This window comes from Ranitomeya imitator, chromosome 1, assembly GCF_032444005.1.
Source record: "Ranitomeya imitator isolate aRanImi1 chromosome 1, aRanImi1.pri, whole genome shotgun sequence".
In the NCBI taxonomy this organism is placed as follows: Eukaryota; Metazoa; Chordata; class Amphibia; order Anura; family Dendrobatidae; genus Ranitomeya; species Ranitomeya imitator.
Window position 1 is genome coordinate 1,071,170,777 of NC_091282.1, and position 16,806 is coordinate 1,071,187,582.

Sequence of the window (16,806 nt, forward strand, 5' to 3'; positions counted from 1 at the left end):
AGTTTTTTCTCACTGATGAGAAAATAAAATAATGTTTTTCCACTTTCTCCTGTCTATCAGTCAGTGAAAAACGGACAGCACACGGATGGCATCTGAATGCTGTCAGATTTTTTCACTGCGCCATAGACTTGCCTTGCCGATTTTGATCTGACACTAATATCAGTTTCGGACATGTTTCTGTGATTTTGAATGTATCATTCAGTCCAATGAAAAAAATCAGATATGTGGACAGTCTCAGAGTACCATAACAATGGAAACAACGAGAGCTCATCTCACCTGCATCAATCGCATCCTAGATGTACAACAGCCTGAGCAGGCAATAGAAAATATCAATGCAGATGAAAGTCGACACTCCATTCTCCTCGGTTTAGCACTTTATTGGACATCCATGTGCAACAATAACAGTAAAATCTTCAAACACGCTGTTTGTCATAGATCACTATCTGGCTGATGGTTTCAAGATTTTCCTGTGGTTGTTGCACATGCATTTCCAACAAGGAGAATGGCTATGACTAAGGAATTGTATTCCAGAACGCATCAGATGGCTTGATGATTTTATTGCCTTTGTTTCACATTGATTTCAAATAAAATGTTAAAGCAAGGAGAATAGAGTGCCGACTTTCTTCTGCCTTGATATAGAGTGTCGTTGAGTCATAGGTATAAATTCTATCTCTGAAATAAAAGGGTGGCATTTGTACGTGAAAAACTAACGTGTGAACAAGTCCTAAATAGCATAAAATTGTCTCTTAATATGTTCTAGGTCCTGTGGGAAGCATGTCAAAGAAGAACAGGGGAGCACAAAAACTTGATGCAAATGATCTTGTGTAATAAAAGCCACCAGCAGTTATGGATGGGTAATGTTTCCTTAATATTGTATCTGTACATAAGAAAATAGTTTTATTACCAAATACTATCTTGTTAGATGCATGAAGCTGACAAAACTGACTTTTAAGGCTGTGATCCGAAAGAAAGCTACTTTTAAGCACGCCATGCACATCACATACACTCTTTTGGCTGATAGTTGTCTCCTCCGTATTCCCTACATGTTCCCATAAGCAGAAACACATGGGCTACTTGCACAATGAACAAGTCTGTAGGAACTCTTTTGTGTTTTCAAGGTCAAAAATACTCTGTTGTAAAAAAAAAAATCACAGTAATAAGCAAGTGCTAGTCAAAAGATGGAAAAAACAGGGTATTTAGTTGATACGTTTTTTTTGCAAAAAAATTTATACTAAGCTGCTCCACCAATCGTCAAGGTATACCCATATAGAGCAGTCCTACCTAATGTATATAATCCCTATCTGATGTATTTAAAAACCTGATCATCTGTATAGTACCTGTATAAGCAGGGTTCAGAGAGGGAATTTTCATGTGGACATGCTGGATGGAACAGCTTTGATGCAAATGACCCATAAGGAGTGGTGGACTCCCTAGTCTTGTAGAAACAAGAGAACAATTACAGAACCAGAAACACAGGGGCTACTTGCACAATGAACAAGTCTGTAGGAACATGTTCACACCACCAAAAAAGGGCACAAAAGAGCACAGTGAGGTCAAAAATACTCTGTTGTAAAAAAAAATCACAGTAATAAGCAAGTGCTAGTCAAAAGATGGAAAAAAACAGGGTATTTAGTTGTTCCCATAAGCATGCATTGTTCATCTTGGCAGAGTGTGTTGTGTTCTATAAGGGAAGAAGGGAACATGCTGCTGGCAGATATCTCTTGCTCCCGGGGAACAAAATGATCGGGCATGTTGAAATCCAAGTGCCCAATCCTTATTTATATCAATAAATACCCTGATACTATGTGGCTAGAGAATATTGTCAAAGACCTTCTAGTATGGAGGTGCCTGGTGTGTCATCACACTGTGCCTCACAGCAAGAGATGTGATGTGTATTTGTGCAAGGGATAGCATTCCGTTGTATTTGGGAAGTTGGACATGAATCTATAAAGTGTAACATAAATCAAAAAAGAAGAAAAGAAGGTCACTCATAGCATACAGTAGAGTACTCAAACTATCTAAAATGATACAATATGTAGAAAGATGTACTTCATCAGGATAAAATAGTAACTTTAGTAACTTTACCATCATAAAGAATGTATAAAATCAGCATAAGTATATAAGTATGGAAAAACTAACAGCCAGAAAATAGATAGTTTCATCTATTGAATTGTACATTGACTGAATGCACAAAAGTTGCTGCTATGCATTTCAATTGTGCATATGAATTTACCCAACTCTGAAGTTTTCACTGTTCACTTTGTGCAAATTTGCCATTATACATTTCATGGTCTAGAAAATGTTCAACCACAAACTTTAAACCCAAATTTTTTTTATTATTTTTGAATGTACATTGATTATGTTAAAATTCAGATGGCTATTTAACCCCTAACTACTTCATGTGTTTTGACAATTGTTATTGTTTCTCATTGACACATCTCATAGCCATAGTGTTTAATTTATTTATTCTTTTATTCCCCTGTCTAAAAAGCCCTATTATGGCTATTTTTATTTTTTGCTATACAAATTGATTTTTAATGGCATCTTTCCGGAGTACATACAATGCATTCTATAACTTTAATTTGTTGGGAGTGGGGGCATTCATCTTTTGATATCAGTATCATATTAAATGGATTCACCATATCAAAATGTTTATATCAATTTACATATTTCAATTCTTTTATTCTACATTTTTCTAATCTTACGCAATAAAAACCATTTAGAAAAAAATTAAATTTGCTTTTCAATTACCACTTGACAAACCCATAAAATGTTCATTTTTCTGTTGAGAAAGCTGTAAGAAGGCCTATTGTTACCGGAACGAGTTGTTGTTTCTTTAGGAACTATCTGGGATATATCTTAGTTGCTGTATATTCTAGGTTTTTTTTGAGAGGCTGTATGAATAACAGTTCTGGCATGTTTTTTTTTTTTTCAGCTAAGGTATTTTTTATGTGAAATAGATACCAAAGCAGCCATTTACGAAGTTCAAAGATTTGCAACTTATAGGCAAAGTAGGAGGTCCCAAAGTGTTTAGAAACCAAAGAGAACAAATGTGTGCTTGGATTACAGTAAATATTTGCTTTTATAAAAAAGGGGACTTTTATTAAACATTTATTTATTATCTTAGCTGTTAGAGCAGGAGCTCTGTTACTTAACGATTCAGGCTAAGCTAATAATGAGACTTATGGTGCGAGGTAATGTTCAGTTTGATGCAGGTTGATGCATTTAGCAACAAGCAAATCTGCCAAAATCCAAATTTGGCAATTCACACAAATTTGGGTAGAATTTTTTTTTCCACATTGCAAAGCATAATTAATGTAGTGATTAAAAATAAAAAAATAATGTAATTACTTTGTCACTGAGCTGTCTCACTGATGCAGCTAATGTCAAGTCATACGTTGACTTCGTAAAGCTCCTTCCTCCAAGTCAGGAGTCAGTCACCAGATCTCAGTGGCCAGGTGATTAAAAACCTGGAAACGATCGCTTTTTGTCTGTAACATCCATGTTGATACCTGCCTTCTCTGTTTAACCCCTTAACCCCCGGAGCTTTTTTCGGTTTTGCATTTTCGTTTTTCGCTCCCCTCCTTCCCGAGCCATAACTTTTTTATTTTTCCATCAATATGGCCATGTGGGGGCTTAATTTTTGTGGGACGAGTTGTATTTTTGAAAGACACCATTGGTTTTACCATGTTGTGTACAATAAAACGGGAAAAAAATTCCAAGTGAGGTGAAATTGCAAAAAAGTGCAATCCCACACTTGTTTTTTGTTTGGCTTTTTTGCTAGCTTCACGAAATGCTAAAACTGACCTGCCATTATGATTCTCCAGGTCAATACAAGTTCATAGACATGAAAACATGTCTAGGTTCTTTTTTATTTTCCGTTACCATTAGCGTCTCCATTTTTCGTGAGATGGGTTGGGTGAGGGCTTATTTTTTGCGCGCCGAGCTGACGTTTTTAATGATGCCATTTTGGTGCAGATATGTTATTTTGATCGCCCATTATTGTACTTTAATTCAATGTCGCAGTGACAAAAAAAGTAATTCTGGCGTTTTTACTTTTTTTTCTCACTATGCCATTTAGTGATCAGGTTAATCCTTTTTTCATTGATAGATTGGGCGATTCTGAATGCGGCGATACCAAATATCTGTAGGTTTGATTTTTTTATTGTTTTATTTTGAATGGGGCGGAAGGGGAGTGATTTAAACTTTTTTTTTCATATTTTTAAAAACATTTTTTTTCAATTTTGGCATGCTTCAATAGCCTCCATGGGAGGCTAGAAGCTGCCACAACTCGATTGCCTCTACCATATAGAGGCGATGCTCAGATCGCCCCTATGTAGTAGAATTACAGCATTGCTATGAGCGCCGACCACAGGATGGTGCTCATAGCAATCTAGCATCAACAACCATAGAGGTCTTCAGGAGACCTCTGGTTGTCATGCCATTGCAACGGTGACCCCCGATCATGTGACGGTGTCACCGGTGCACGCATTTCCAGCCGGATGGTGAGAAGCGCTTGTTAAATGCTGCTGTCAGAGTTTAACAGCAGCATTTAACTAGTTAATAGGTGCGGGCGAATTGCGATTTTGCCTGCGCCTATTGCAGGCACATGTCAGCTGTTCAAAACAGCTGACATGTCCCAGATTTGATGCAGGCTCATCACTGGAGCCTGCATAAAAGCGGGGGTACTGACCTCGGACATACTATTCCATCTGAGGTCAGAAAGGGGTTAAACTTCAGTCACTGGAAGGCACTGCATCTTCACTGTGGGTGATGCCAAGCTACATGGCAGGCCTGTTTAATTGTATGGAACTCAGTTAAGATTAATTAAATAATTCTTGCTTTGGTTCTTAATTAGAGATGGGCAAACCTGAACAGTAAAGTTTAGCATCCGTACTGAACACCTACTGCTCGGCATAGATACCAAACACAAACTTCATCAAGAAGTCCATGTTACTGCTAATTCTGGCACTTTGCCTGCTCTTCCCATCTGCCCTGTAGCAGTGGCAAGTGGGGTTCATATTTGTGGGGTTGATGTCACTTTTGTAGGCTTAGTAGTGGAGAGGCATCTATGAGACACCTGTCTATTACTAATCCTATAGTTATATTGTAAATAAAGACACAGAAAGGATAAAGTCCTTTATTTGAAATAAAACAAACACACACTTTTACTTTATTTAAAAATAACAAAGTTATACTCACCTAACGCCTAATTCCATTGAATCTCTCATCTCCTGTAATTAAACAAAATAAAACAACAATATCCCTCACTTGTCCATAGTTCTGACTCATGCGTAATCCATGTCTGGGGCATAAATAGTTTTCAACCTGGATGTTGCCAAGATGCGACTGTCCAGGTTGAGAACCACTGGTGAATGAGCAGCTGCGAGTGTAGCCTAAGTGACTAGCGGTGACATCATGGAGGTTACTATAACTATATAGATATATGATTAGTAATGGAGAGGTGTCTTGTAGACACCTCTCCATTACTATCCCATGGGCTTGATGTCACCTGACGTTATAAAGTTGACATCAACCCCACATTTATGAACCCCACTTGCCACTGCTACAAGGGCAAGTGGGAAGAGCCAGGCAAAGTGCTAGATATGGTGCATCTAATACATGCACATTTTTGGATGGCTTTGGGCTGCTATTTTTGGGTTGCGGGTAATAACGTAACCTTTATACCTCCAATCACAGCTGCATGCTCATGCTGTCTTTTGACAGCATGGGAACCGCAGCTCTCTGACCCGTGGTAATGATTTTACCGCCGATCAGAAGCGGTGTTTACCGCGCTGTCATGCATGTGACAACGTGGCAAACACTCAATGTTCGGGCACCCTATTCAAGTGAGTGGTACTGTTTTGGTACCCAAACCCAAACTTTTTTAACTGTTCGGCCGAACCCACTGGACCCGAACATCCAGGTGTCCGCCCATCTATATTCTTAATTATTTTGTTTTGTGAGTTCATGGTTGTATGGCTTACTATATAGACCCCTGAATTCCTGTCTCCTTGCCAGTTATAACTTCTTCTGTTTGGTCCATACCATTATGCTCAGCTCTTGTAGTTCTATTGTTTTTTCTCTTGTTTCAGACCTCAACCCATTTACTGGCTATTCCTCTGAGTTACAACTTTGTCCCTTGTTCTGGTTCTGACCCAACGACCTGACCATTCCTGTCGCCTGCTCCACCGTCCAGTATCTACTCCGAGGACTCATATCATGGTCTCTATATTAGTCCACATCCCTTTACAGGGGCTAAATGGTGAAGTCTAGAGCTCCTCTAGAACCTGATAGTCAGAATAGCTATCCTGCCCGTGGAAGCCCTAGTTAGAGATGCTGAACAACCACAGATAAAGCAACTTTACTCTGTCCTCATGCAGAATGGCCTGTATTGAATCCACAGAGGTTGGGGTTATTTGATCTTAGTATTTTGAAACCATCCTTGCTGTTTTAGAGGAGCTTCACAACCTCTTTAAACTGATGTGTATTGCAGATAGTACATAAAATGAAATACATTTCATGCTCTTCAAAAGGTTACATTGAAGAAAAACCTAACTGTATAAGTACAACATTTTCAAGTTATTTTATCATTTTAAGTTTTTCAGGAATTTCAAAACATTTCTGGACAAGACATATCAGCGGTCATTGAAAATTGTTACGATGGATACTTTCAGCAGCTGCTCTTGGCAATAGGTACGTAACTACAAAATCATCATATTCCACGTGTCCGATATACATTTACCACCAGTTTCTGCTAATCTATAATTAGTGTCCTTAAATGATGTTCATTATTTAAAAGGTAGAAGTGGCCAATTTATACCTCATAATAGTCAGGACTTGAAATGCGAATAAGATTTAATTTACGCGGCGTGCTGAAGCTTTCACTCTACAAAGCGAGTAATGTTCTGTATCCATACGGAGAAGATTCATTTATATAAATGCAATTTCCTCTTGGGATAATACTCTTTCTTATTTTGCAAGATGCTTGAGGCAGAATGCATTACTATGAAATTTCATCGTACATAAGAGCTCCTGCTTCTATTTCTGCAAATCATATTTGTCGGGTCAGTTGTCTATGTTGTTATCATGAAAAGAGATTTGTGTGAATATTCAGACCTATTCCATCCACATCTCTACAAAAAGAGACAAACAAGGTACAACATATTCTTCATTCTCCACAATTTGTATATACAGCTTCTAGTTAAAGGGAACCTGTCACCCCGAAAATCGCGGGTGAGGTAAGCCCACCGGCATCAGGGGCTTATCTACAGCATTCAGTAATGCTGTAGATAAGCCCCCGATGTTACCTGAAAGAGGAGAAAAAGACGTTATATTATACTCACCCAGGGGCGGTCCGCTGCTGGTCCGGTCGAATGGGCGTCTCTGGCCCGCTGCGGCGCCTCCCATCTTCATTCCAAGACGTCCTCTTCTGATCTTCAGCCACGGCTCCGGCACAGGCGTACTTTGCTCTGCCCTGTTGAGGGCAGAACAAAGTACTGCAGTGCGCAGGCGCCGGAAAGGTCAGAGGCGCCCGGCGCCTGCGCACTGCAGTACTTTGCTCTGCCCTCAACAGGGCAGACAAAGTACGCCTGCACCAGAGCCGTGGCTGAAGATCAGAAGAGGACGTCATGGAATGAAGATGGGAGGCGCCGCAGCCGACCAGAGACACCCATCCGACCGGACCAGCAGCGGGACCGCCCCTGGGTGAGTATAATCTAACGTCTTTTTCTCCTCTTTCAGGATACATCGGGGGCTTATCTACAGCATTACAGAATGCTGTAGATAAGCCCCTGATGCCGGTGGGATTACCTCACCCCCGATTTTCGGGGAGACAGGTTCCCTTTAAAGGGAATCTGTCAGATGATCCATGCTTCGCAAACCGTGGGCAGCATGTATCGGACACTGGCTGTACGATCACAGCCATGTATGTGTGTCTCTGAAACACTGAGGTACACCTGTACATAGAACAAGAAAACACTTTTGCATCTTTACTAATAAAATGTATACATAGGACACATCAATGGAAGATCCTACAATTTACATCAGCTCTTGAGAGGAAGATAGTAAAAAAATACAATGTAATCTACGATAATTAAAGTAAAGGGTGTTACTGACCTCCCGATTCCCTTCCCTGAAGCTAGGATGTAGAGTAGCTAATTGCCTGCTTGACATTTGCTTTACACAAGCTTGGAGGTGAGGTCCCAGCTGAGTCTATGGGGAACATTTTAAACTAATACTTCTCATATGACCCTTAATAGAAAGTAGCAGTCTAGGGTCAAGTTAACATGTGTTTCTATGAAGACCCCTGTTGCTTTTTAGGCTCTAGTGTGATTTCTGCCTACATCTAATTCCACGACTAAATGTAATCATTTTAATAAACGTTACTCATCCACTTGACAAATCTTTTAGGCTTTCTTCACACAATTTTTTGCAAACAAACTACACATAAAAGTGCCTGCTGTTAATTTCAAAGGTACATGAATTTGCTTTCTGGCATTTTTCATTTTTTTTGTAATTAGTATGTTTAGCAGCACATGTTTTTATACCTTTTTTTCCCTGTTAGGCTATGCTGCGTTTTTGTTGTTGCGAGCCGTCTGAGTGATGTTTCCGCTCTTCAGACTCTCCGGATCACACTGTGTAATCGAGAAGTGTCTTTAAGGCCACGTTCACATGTTCAGTATTTGGTCATGGGAAGGCTTCTCTAAATAGAAACTAATGGGACAAATGTATGTTATATTGGTATCTTTTTGACATACCTTTGTGCACAAATTCATTTCAATCCATTTTTTTATGCAGGTGGTTTTTCATCTTTTAAAAAAAAAACAGTTAAAAAATACATATTCTGTTACAACACTGCAGTATTGGAAGACAGATGCAAATGTATTGTCATATATTTGCATCTGTTTTTATCATTTTTTTGTTACAAAAACAAGTACCATGATCTCCTAACACTCCTCACCCCCCTCCATATCATTTAAAAACCACATGGATCCATTTTAATTGTTTAAAAAAATTGATGCAATGTTGATGTTAAGGAAAAAAATATTGCTTGAAAATAATAATCTTTATTTTTATATAGCGCTAACATATTCTGCAGCACTTTACGGTTTGCACACATTATCATCGCTGTCCCCAATGGGGCTCACAATCTAAATTCCCTATCAGTATGTCTTTGGAATGTGGGAGGAAACCGGAGTACCCGGAGGAAACTTTGCAGATGTTGTCCTTGGTGGAATTTGAACCCAGGACCCCAGTGCTGCAAGGATTTAGTGCTAACCACTGCTAACCACTGAACCATCGTGCTTCCCATTTGCATCAATTGTACAATATAATAAGTTTTTTGTTGTTTATAAAATAATAAGGTGATGCTGTTAAAAATTACAAAAACTTGCTGTGAAGCAGGCTTTAAAGGGGTTGTCCAGGACTTTGGTATTGATGGCCTAACATTAGGATAAGTGATCAACATCTGATCAGTGGGGGTGCGACACTTGGCACCACCGCAGATCAGCTGTTCCCAGTGCCTGGGAAGCTGCAGAGCTCCATGAACTACATAGTGGCTGCACCTAGGTATTGCACAGCCACACCCTATCGATTCAAATACTGAGCGGATGTGCAGTACCCGCCATGGCCACTATACATTTGATGGAGCTGTACTGTGCAGCTCCATAACTGAGCACATTCGACCACCAGAATTAGGCCGGGGTCACACATGCGAGAAACACGTCCGTGTCTCGCGTGTGTAAACCAAGTTCTGGCGCCGGCACTCCAGAGCGGAGCGTGCGGCTGCATAGCAACACATGCAGACGCACGCTCCGCTCCCAAGTGCCGGCACCAGAGCTTGGATTTCACATGCGAGACACGGACGTGTTTCTCGCATGTGTGACTCCGGCCTTAGGAACAGCACCTCCACCAATCAGATATTAATGACCTGCCCTAAGGATAGGCCATCAATATAAAAGTACCGGGCAGCCACTTTAATAAGCGGAATATGCGATTCAAAACAATGATAGAAGGTAACTCTCATATTTCACCTAAAGAATTCTAGTCTTGATTATAAAATAAAATTAATCCTTTATTTAACATTTTTGTCTATTTCTCAGTGTCTTGTGTTCGAGACAAGCCATCATATTTTGCATACAGGTTGCACTCTGCAATTCATGTAAGTGGATATTCTTTATCATGCATGTTATAATTATGCGTCCTGTTCATTAAAGTTCATGGGTAGACAGCACAACAATTCTGAGGGGATCTGAGCTGGATGAGACATTCTGGATTTATAACTTAAAAGCATTATCATTAGAGGGAATACACACACAACAAATTTGTTGCCAAAATTTTGCATCTGTCCCATTCAGCTAAATCCTTATGCTTGCTGTAGGAACAGACTTATATGTAGGGATCAGATTTCAGTTGTATACATTTCTGTAATCGATCTCTAAGTATATATACTTTAGGGCAGAGACAGACTGCCGTATAACCTGTGCGATGATCACATCGCACTGCACGGACTGGCCGGCACCTCTCCTGACCGGAGCATGACAGCATGACGTATTTCTATGCAGCTGTCAAGCTCAAGTCAGGAAAGCCGGCAGCCAGTACAAGGTTTACGATGTGGTCCTCGCACAAGTTATATGGCAGTCTGTCTCTGATCTTAAAGGTACAGTCACACTAAGTTTGTTTACATGGATTTTTTAGGCTGAGAAATCCACATCTAAGAACCCCAGAGGGCTTATTCACATGTCAGCATTTTGCCAAAATCAGGAGTAGAACTTACAGAGAAAAACTATAATTGAAAGAATGACACCTGTTCTGTGTTTTGGAGACACTCCTGGTTTTGACATACAAACACTGGTGAAACAAAGATGCAAAAATACTGATTGTTGAATAAAGCCTAAGGATATGGAGTTTTTTATTCATATTTGCATAGATTCCGTGTTGTAATCCACATAAAATTAGCTGCAAATCTGCTTGCTGCAAGATTCCCCATTCATTTGAATGATAAAAAGTGTCAATAGTGTACATCATGGTTTTCTTTGTCTGTTTGCCTACTCCATGATGCGTAAACCATGTCAAAATCTTTATTTTTGAAGAGTTTGGTCAAGGTTTTTGCACCTATTTTAATTAAAAACACTTAAAAACCAGGCTGAAGGATATGTCAAATATTGCATCAAAATAGCCTTGAAAAACGCATGTTCTTAAAAAATTGGGACAAAATCCGTATGAATCTTAGAAGCTGTTTTGAGATGTAGATTTTTTTTTTTTGACCAGAAGAATCCGTGTTAAAAAAACATTAACATACTCTTAGGCTACGTTTCCACAATGAACTTTTGGGGAGTTTTTGATATTGCGGATTTTATAGGTAACTTCCATTTTGTCTAAAATACACAGCATCAAAATCTCACTAAAAGCTCTTTGTGGGAACGCAGCCTAAAAGACACTTGTTTTTTTTACCAGTTTAGGCAAAATATTTTATAATTTCAAATGTAATATTGCCTAAAATATTACACCTCATGCAAGGCTCTTAGCTCATGCGCTCCATTGCTACACTGCATTAGATGTAAAATAATATACCGTATATACTCGAGTATAAGCCGAGATTTTCAGCCCAAATTTTTGGGCTGAAAGTGCCCCCCTCGGCTTATACTCGAGTCACGGTAGCGGTGGGGTCGGCGGGTGAGGGGGTGAGGGCGCTGAGGCATACTTACCTAGTCCCAGCGATCCTCGCGCTGTCCCTGCCGTCCCACGGGCTTCGGCGCTGCAGTTTCTTCCTCTCTTCAGCGGTCACGTGGGACCGCTCATTACAGAAATGAATAAGCGGCTCCACCTCCCATAGGGGCGGAGCCGCTTATTCATTTCTCTAATCAGCGGTGCCGGTGACCGCTGATAGAGAAAGAAGCTGCGGCACCGAAGACAGGAGGGGACAGCGCGAGGATCGCCAGGACTAGGTGAGTATGTTATATTCACCTGTCCTCGTTCCAGCCGCCGGGCGCCGATCCATCTTCCCGGCCGGCGCCTCCATCTTCCCGGCGTCTCTGCTCTCTGACTGTTCAGGCAGAGGGCGCGATGACGCATACAGTGTGCGCGGCGCCCTCTGCCTGATCAGTCAGAGCAGAGACGCCGGGAAGATGGAGGCGCCGGAACGAGACGCCGGGAGCTGCAATCAAGGGAGGTGAGTATGTGTTTTTTTTTCTTTATTGCGGCAGCGGCGGCACAAATTTATGTGGAACATCTATGGGGCACAGTGAACGGTGCAGAGCACCGTATAAGGCACAGCACAGCTATGGGGCACAGTGAACGGTGCAGAGCACCGTATATGGCACAGCACAGCTATAGGGCACAGTGAACGGTGCAGAGCACCGTATATGGCACAGCACAGCTATGTATGGGGCACAGTGAACGGTGCAGAGCACCGTATATGGCACAGCACAGCTATGGGGCACAGTGAACGGTGCAGAGCACCGTATATGGCACAGCACAGCTATAGGGCACAGTGAACGGTGCAGAGCACCGTATATGGCACAGCACAGCTATAGGGCACAGTGAACGGTGCAGAGCACCGTATATGGCACAGCACAGCTATGTATGGGGCACAGTGAACGGTGCAGAGCACCGTATATGGCACAGCACAGCTATGGGGCACAGTGAACGGTGCAGAGCACCGTATATGGCACAGCACAGCTATGGGGCACAGTGAACGGTGCAGAGCACCGTATATGGCACAGCACAGCTATAGGGCACAGTGAACGGTGCAGAGCACCGTATATGGCACAGCACAGCTATGTATGGGGCACAGTGAACGGTGCAGGGCACCGTATATGGCACAGCACAGCTATGGGGCACAGTGAACGGTGCAGAGCACCGTATATGGCACAGCTATGGGGCACAGTGAACGGTGCAGAGCACCGTATATGGCACATCTATGGGGCACAATGAACGGTGCAGAGCACTATATGGTTCACACCTATGGGGAAATATGAACGGTGCAGAGCACTATATGGCACAGCTATGGGGAAATAATGATCTATTTTTATTTTTGAAATTCACCGGTAAATGCTGCATTTCCACCCTAGGCTTATACTCGAGTCAATAAGTTTTCCCAGTTTTTTGTGGCAAAATTAGGGGGGTCGGCTTATACTCGGGTCGGCTTATACTCGAGTATATACGGTATTTATGATAAAAATGACTTGTTCTGAGCTGATAAAAGACTGTAGATAAGCGGTGGCTGGTTGGAATGATTATTATTTCTGTACTAAGATCATTTTTTATATGGACTTTGCTGCCACCTGGTGTTATAAGTTTTAACATATCCCTCCAACAACTGCAGTTATTCTAGATACAATTATTAAATCTGTGACAACTGATAGTAGTTTACAACCAATCTTACCTTCTAATATTATTATTACTATTACTAATAATAATAATTACTCACTTACGGCATTTAGAGCCATTAATTTAAGAAAGTTTTACAGACATCATCATCACTGTCCCCATTGGGGCTCACCTTCTACATTCCCTATTAGTATGGTTTTGGAGTGTAGAAGGAAACCCACGCATACACGGGGAGAACATACAAACTTGCAGATTTTGTCCTCGGTGGGATTTCAATCCAGGACACCAAAAAAACAGTACGAACTACTGACACCTTTTAGATATTTTTACCAAAAGCTCTCAGCAATGATCATATTTGCAAGGAAGCAATGTTTTTCTTTCAAGCCTTACTGTTCTTAAAGGGGTTGTCTCATCACCCGAAATTATTAAAATTGCAAACTACTTATTAAAAATCCCCTCTGATCTCACAAGTGGCAGGATATTTCATTTCACTGTTACCTGCTCATTGCCTAAGGCCTGTCCCACACATCCAGATAATTATGGTACCGAAAAAATCGGTACCGGAGTTATCCGTGTCCGTGTGTCCGTGAGCTCACGTAGGCCCTATTGGAGGTGGAGCCACATATTCATGACTGTAATCGGCGGCCCCACGTGACTGCTCATACAGGAGAAGCTGCGGCGAGGACAGGACGCTGCGATGGTGCCGGGTAAGTATTTTATTAACAGCGGGTGGGGGGGGGGCGGCGCAACGCTGCTGGAAAGAAGATATGAATGGCGGCTTCAGCACCACGCGGGGGGGACAGCGCTTACTGTAGCGCTGTCTCCTGCACGGCACACGGACTTCACATGGACAGCGTCCGTGTGCGGTACGTGTTTTACCCGTTTCGCTCATACAGGAGAAGCTGCGGCGAGGACAGGACGCTGCGATGGTGCCGGGTGAGTATTTTACTAACAGCGGGGGGGGGGGGGGGTGCAACGGGGGTTGGAAGGGGGATGGGGACAGGGATCTTTATTTTAAACACGAAAAAAAAAAAAGGATTTTTCATATATTCTCTCCAGCAAATGCTGCTGGAAACAAGATATGAATGGCGGCTTCAGCACCACGCGGGGGGGGACAGCGCTTACTGTAGCGCTGTCTCCTGCACGGCACACGGACTTCTCTACAGCAAACGCTGCTGGAGAGAAGATATGAATGGGGCTTCAGCACTAGTGGGGGGGCTGTCTCCAGCACGGCACACAGACTGCACACGGACAACGTCCGTGTGCGGTACGTGTTTTACACGGACCCATTGACTTTAATGGGTCCGTGTAATCCGTGCGCTCCCACGAACACTAACATGTCTCCGTGTTTTGCACACGGACACACGGTCTGTGAAAACACACTGACATGTGCAGAGACACATTGATTTCAATGTGTCTACGTGAGTCAGTGTCTCCGGTACGTGAGGAAACTGTCACCTCACGTACCGGAGCCACTGACGTGTGAAACCGGCCTAAGATACTGGCCACCACTGCATTCTATCTTTCCAGTATAGCTTGAAAGCTCTGTACTGAAGACGGCCTATTTGCTAGTTCCAGGCGCTAACTAATTAACACAGACCCTGGCTACTCATGCACGGCTGAGCTAGTCCCAATCCAGTCAAATACAACAGCTATCATTCACAGCAACCAGTGATACTAGCAGTTTGGTGCCCCAACTGTCTGTCTTAGGCTAGTTTCACATTTGCGTTTAAATCTGCAGCGTTTAATCCGCATCCGCAAGTGGTGGAAAAACCGCATATAAATGCGTACAAACGCGGCGTTTTTTAGACGCATGTGGGAACGCATGCGGTTTAAAAAACGCCGCGTTTGTACCGTTTATATGCGTTTTTTCCTGCGTCTGCGTTTTTGGTGCGCATGTTGAGAAATTTCACAAGAGAAAAATCTAGATAACCAGACACCGGCAATGGGACTACAGAGGGCGTATATGATGGGATCTCTATATATAGACCCCTGAACAGCTGCAATCTTCAAATTTTGCTCCTGTATCCTGTGTCATGATGGATCTTCGCATGGAGAGCTTTTATTTCAACCTGGATCTAAGCATCAAGCTGTTTCTTGCCTGTGCGTTTGCTTGGGAGCAAGACAGAAATCACGAAAGATGGAGAAGGAGACAACGTAGGCGTTTTTGGAGACACCTCATTATCGAACTACGTGACACACAAGACACACAAAGCTGCAGTCTTTTTTTATAACTACTGGAGATATGATGTGGCCCAAAAAATAAGTGTGTGGCAAAGTTTCTTTTTTGGCGCATGGTGTGTGTTGCCGGTGGCGATAGACACAATAAACCAAACATAATTGGGGCAAATCAAATTGTATTTATTTTTTAACAACCAAAAAATTTATTTAACTGCGCCGGCTTGGGGTAGAATGATGTAAACGGGGGGGTGAAGCACTGAGGCCTGGCTAACCGTGGACGACGCAGAGGTGACAGGAGAAGGGGCAATGAAACTAGTGGGGTCTGGAAGTTCGGGGATGGGGCTTGACCCATGAGAGGCTTGAGACGCACTGGAAGGGTGAGACAAACCTGACATTACAGACACACTGGGAGGTGAAGGGGGAGGAATACTAAGAGTCCTCTGTTTTTTTTGTTTTTTGGGGGGGGTTTGCCGTGTTCTGGGAAGCCTTGGTGGGCTCATATGGCGTGGCGTGGTGGTGGGTGACCTGCCAGGGTCCGGCTGCACTGTGTTAGAGTCTATAGTGCTCGTAGAGTGTGCAGCCATGCCAGAATCCATAGTGCTCGTAGAGTGTGCAGCCATGCCAGAGTCCATAGCGCTCGTAGAAAGGAAGGCCATGCCAGGGTCCTGCTGCATCGTGGTGGTGGCGGTACGGAAGGCCATGCCAGGGTCCTGCTACATCGTGGTGGTGGCGGTACGGAAGGCCATGCCAGGGCGATGCTCCTCATCAGAAGAAGACATTCTGATGCATGTAGAAAGAAAGAAATACAAGATATTAGGACATGTAGAGACAGAAAATAGAAAATAAAGGCATTGGCTAGGATATACTCACATTCTTCAGTGTCTTGTTTTCCTCCAAGATGTAGCCTGTGTCTCGTCTGCTTCAGTGTCTGCTGAGTAGTGACCTGCAAATGTCCATTACCTTCCTTTATCACCTACTATGTGGGGGGTGGTTTATCAGTGTCTAGACATGTTTTTCTCTTGTGAAACGCATGCGTTCATGAACGCAAGCAAACGCATGTGCTTGTGAACGCATGCATTTATATAGACAGCAATGCGTTTTTTTGTCGCAATCCTTGCGCAATAGATCGCATACGTTTCCAGGCGGCAAATTGACGCCTGTAAAAATTACTACATGTTGCATTTCCGCGCCAAGCCGCAAACGACGAAACGACGCATGCGGCGTCAAACGCGGCAAAACGTGAACAATCAAAAACGCATGAGTCCTTAATGTTAAATATAGGAATACACAACG

At 42.5% G+C, this 16,806-nt stretch overlaps 1 protein-coding gene across 1 annotated transcript in view; it reads left to right on the top strand.

Annotated features, from left to right (window-relative positions):
* The window catches only part of ANXA10 (annexin A10), a 126,166-nt gene that overhangs the window by 94,296 nt on the left and 15,064 nt on the right, over positions 1–16,806 (top strand). The window contains exons 8-10 of the mRNA XM_069745765.1: positions 761–854; positions 6,601–6,696; positions 10,104–10,162. Coding sequence (XP_069601866.1) covers positions 761–854; positions 6,601–6,696; positions 10,104–10,162 — 249 coding nt within the window. The remainder of the gene's footprint in view (positions 1–760; positions 855–6,600; positions 6,697–10,103; positions 10,163–16,806) is intronic.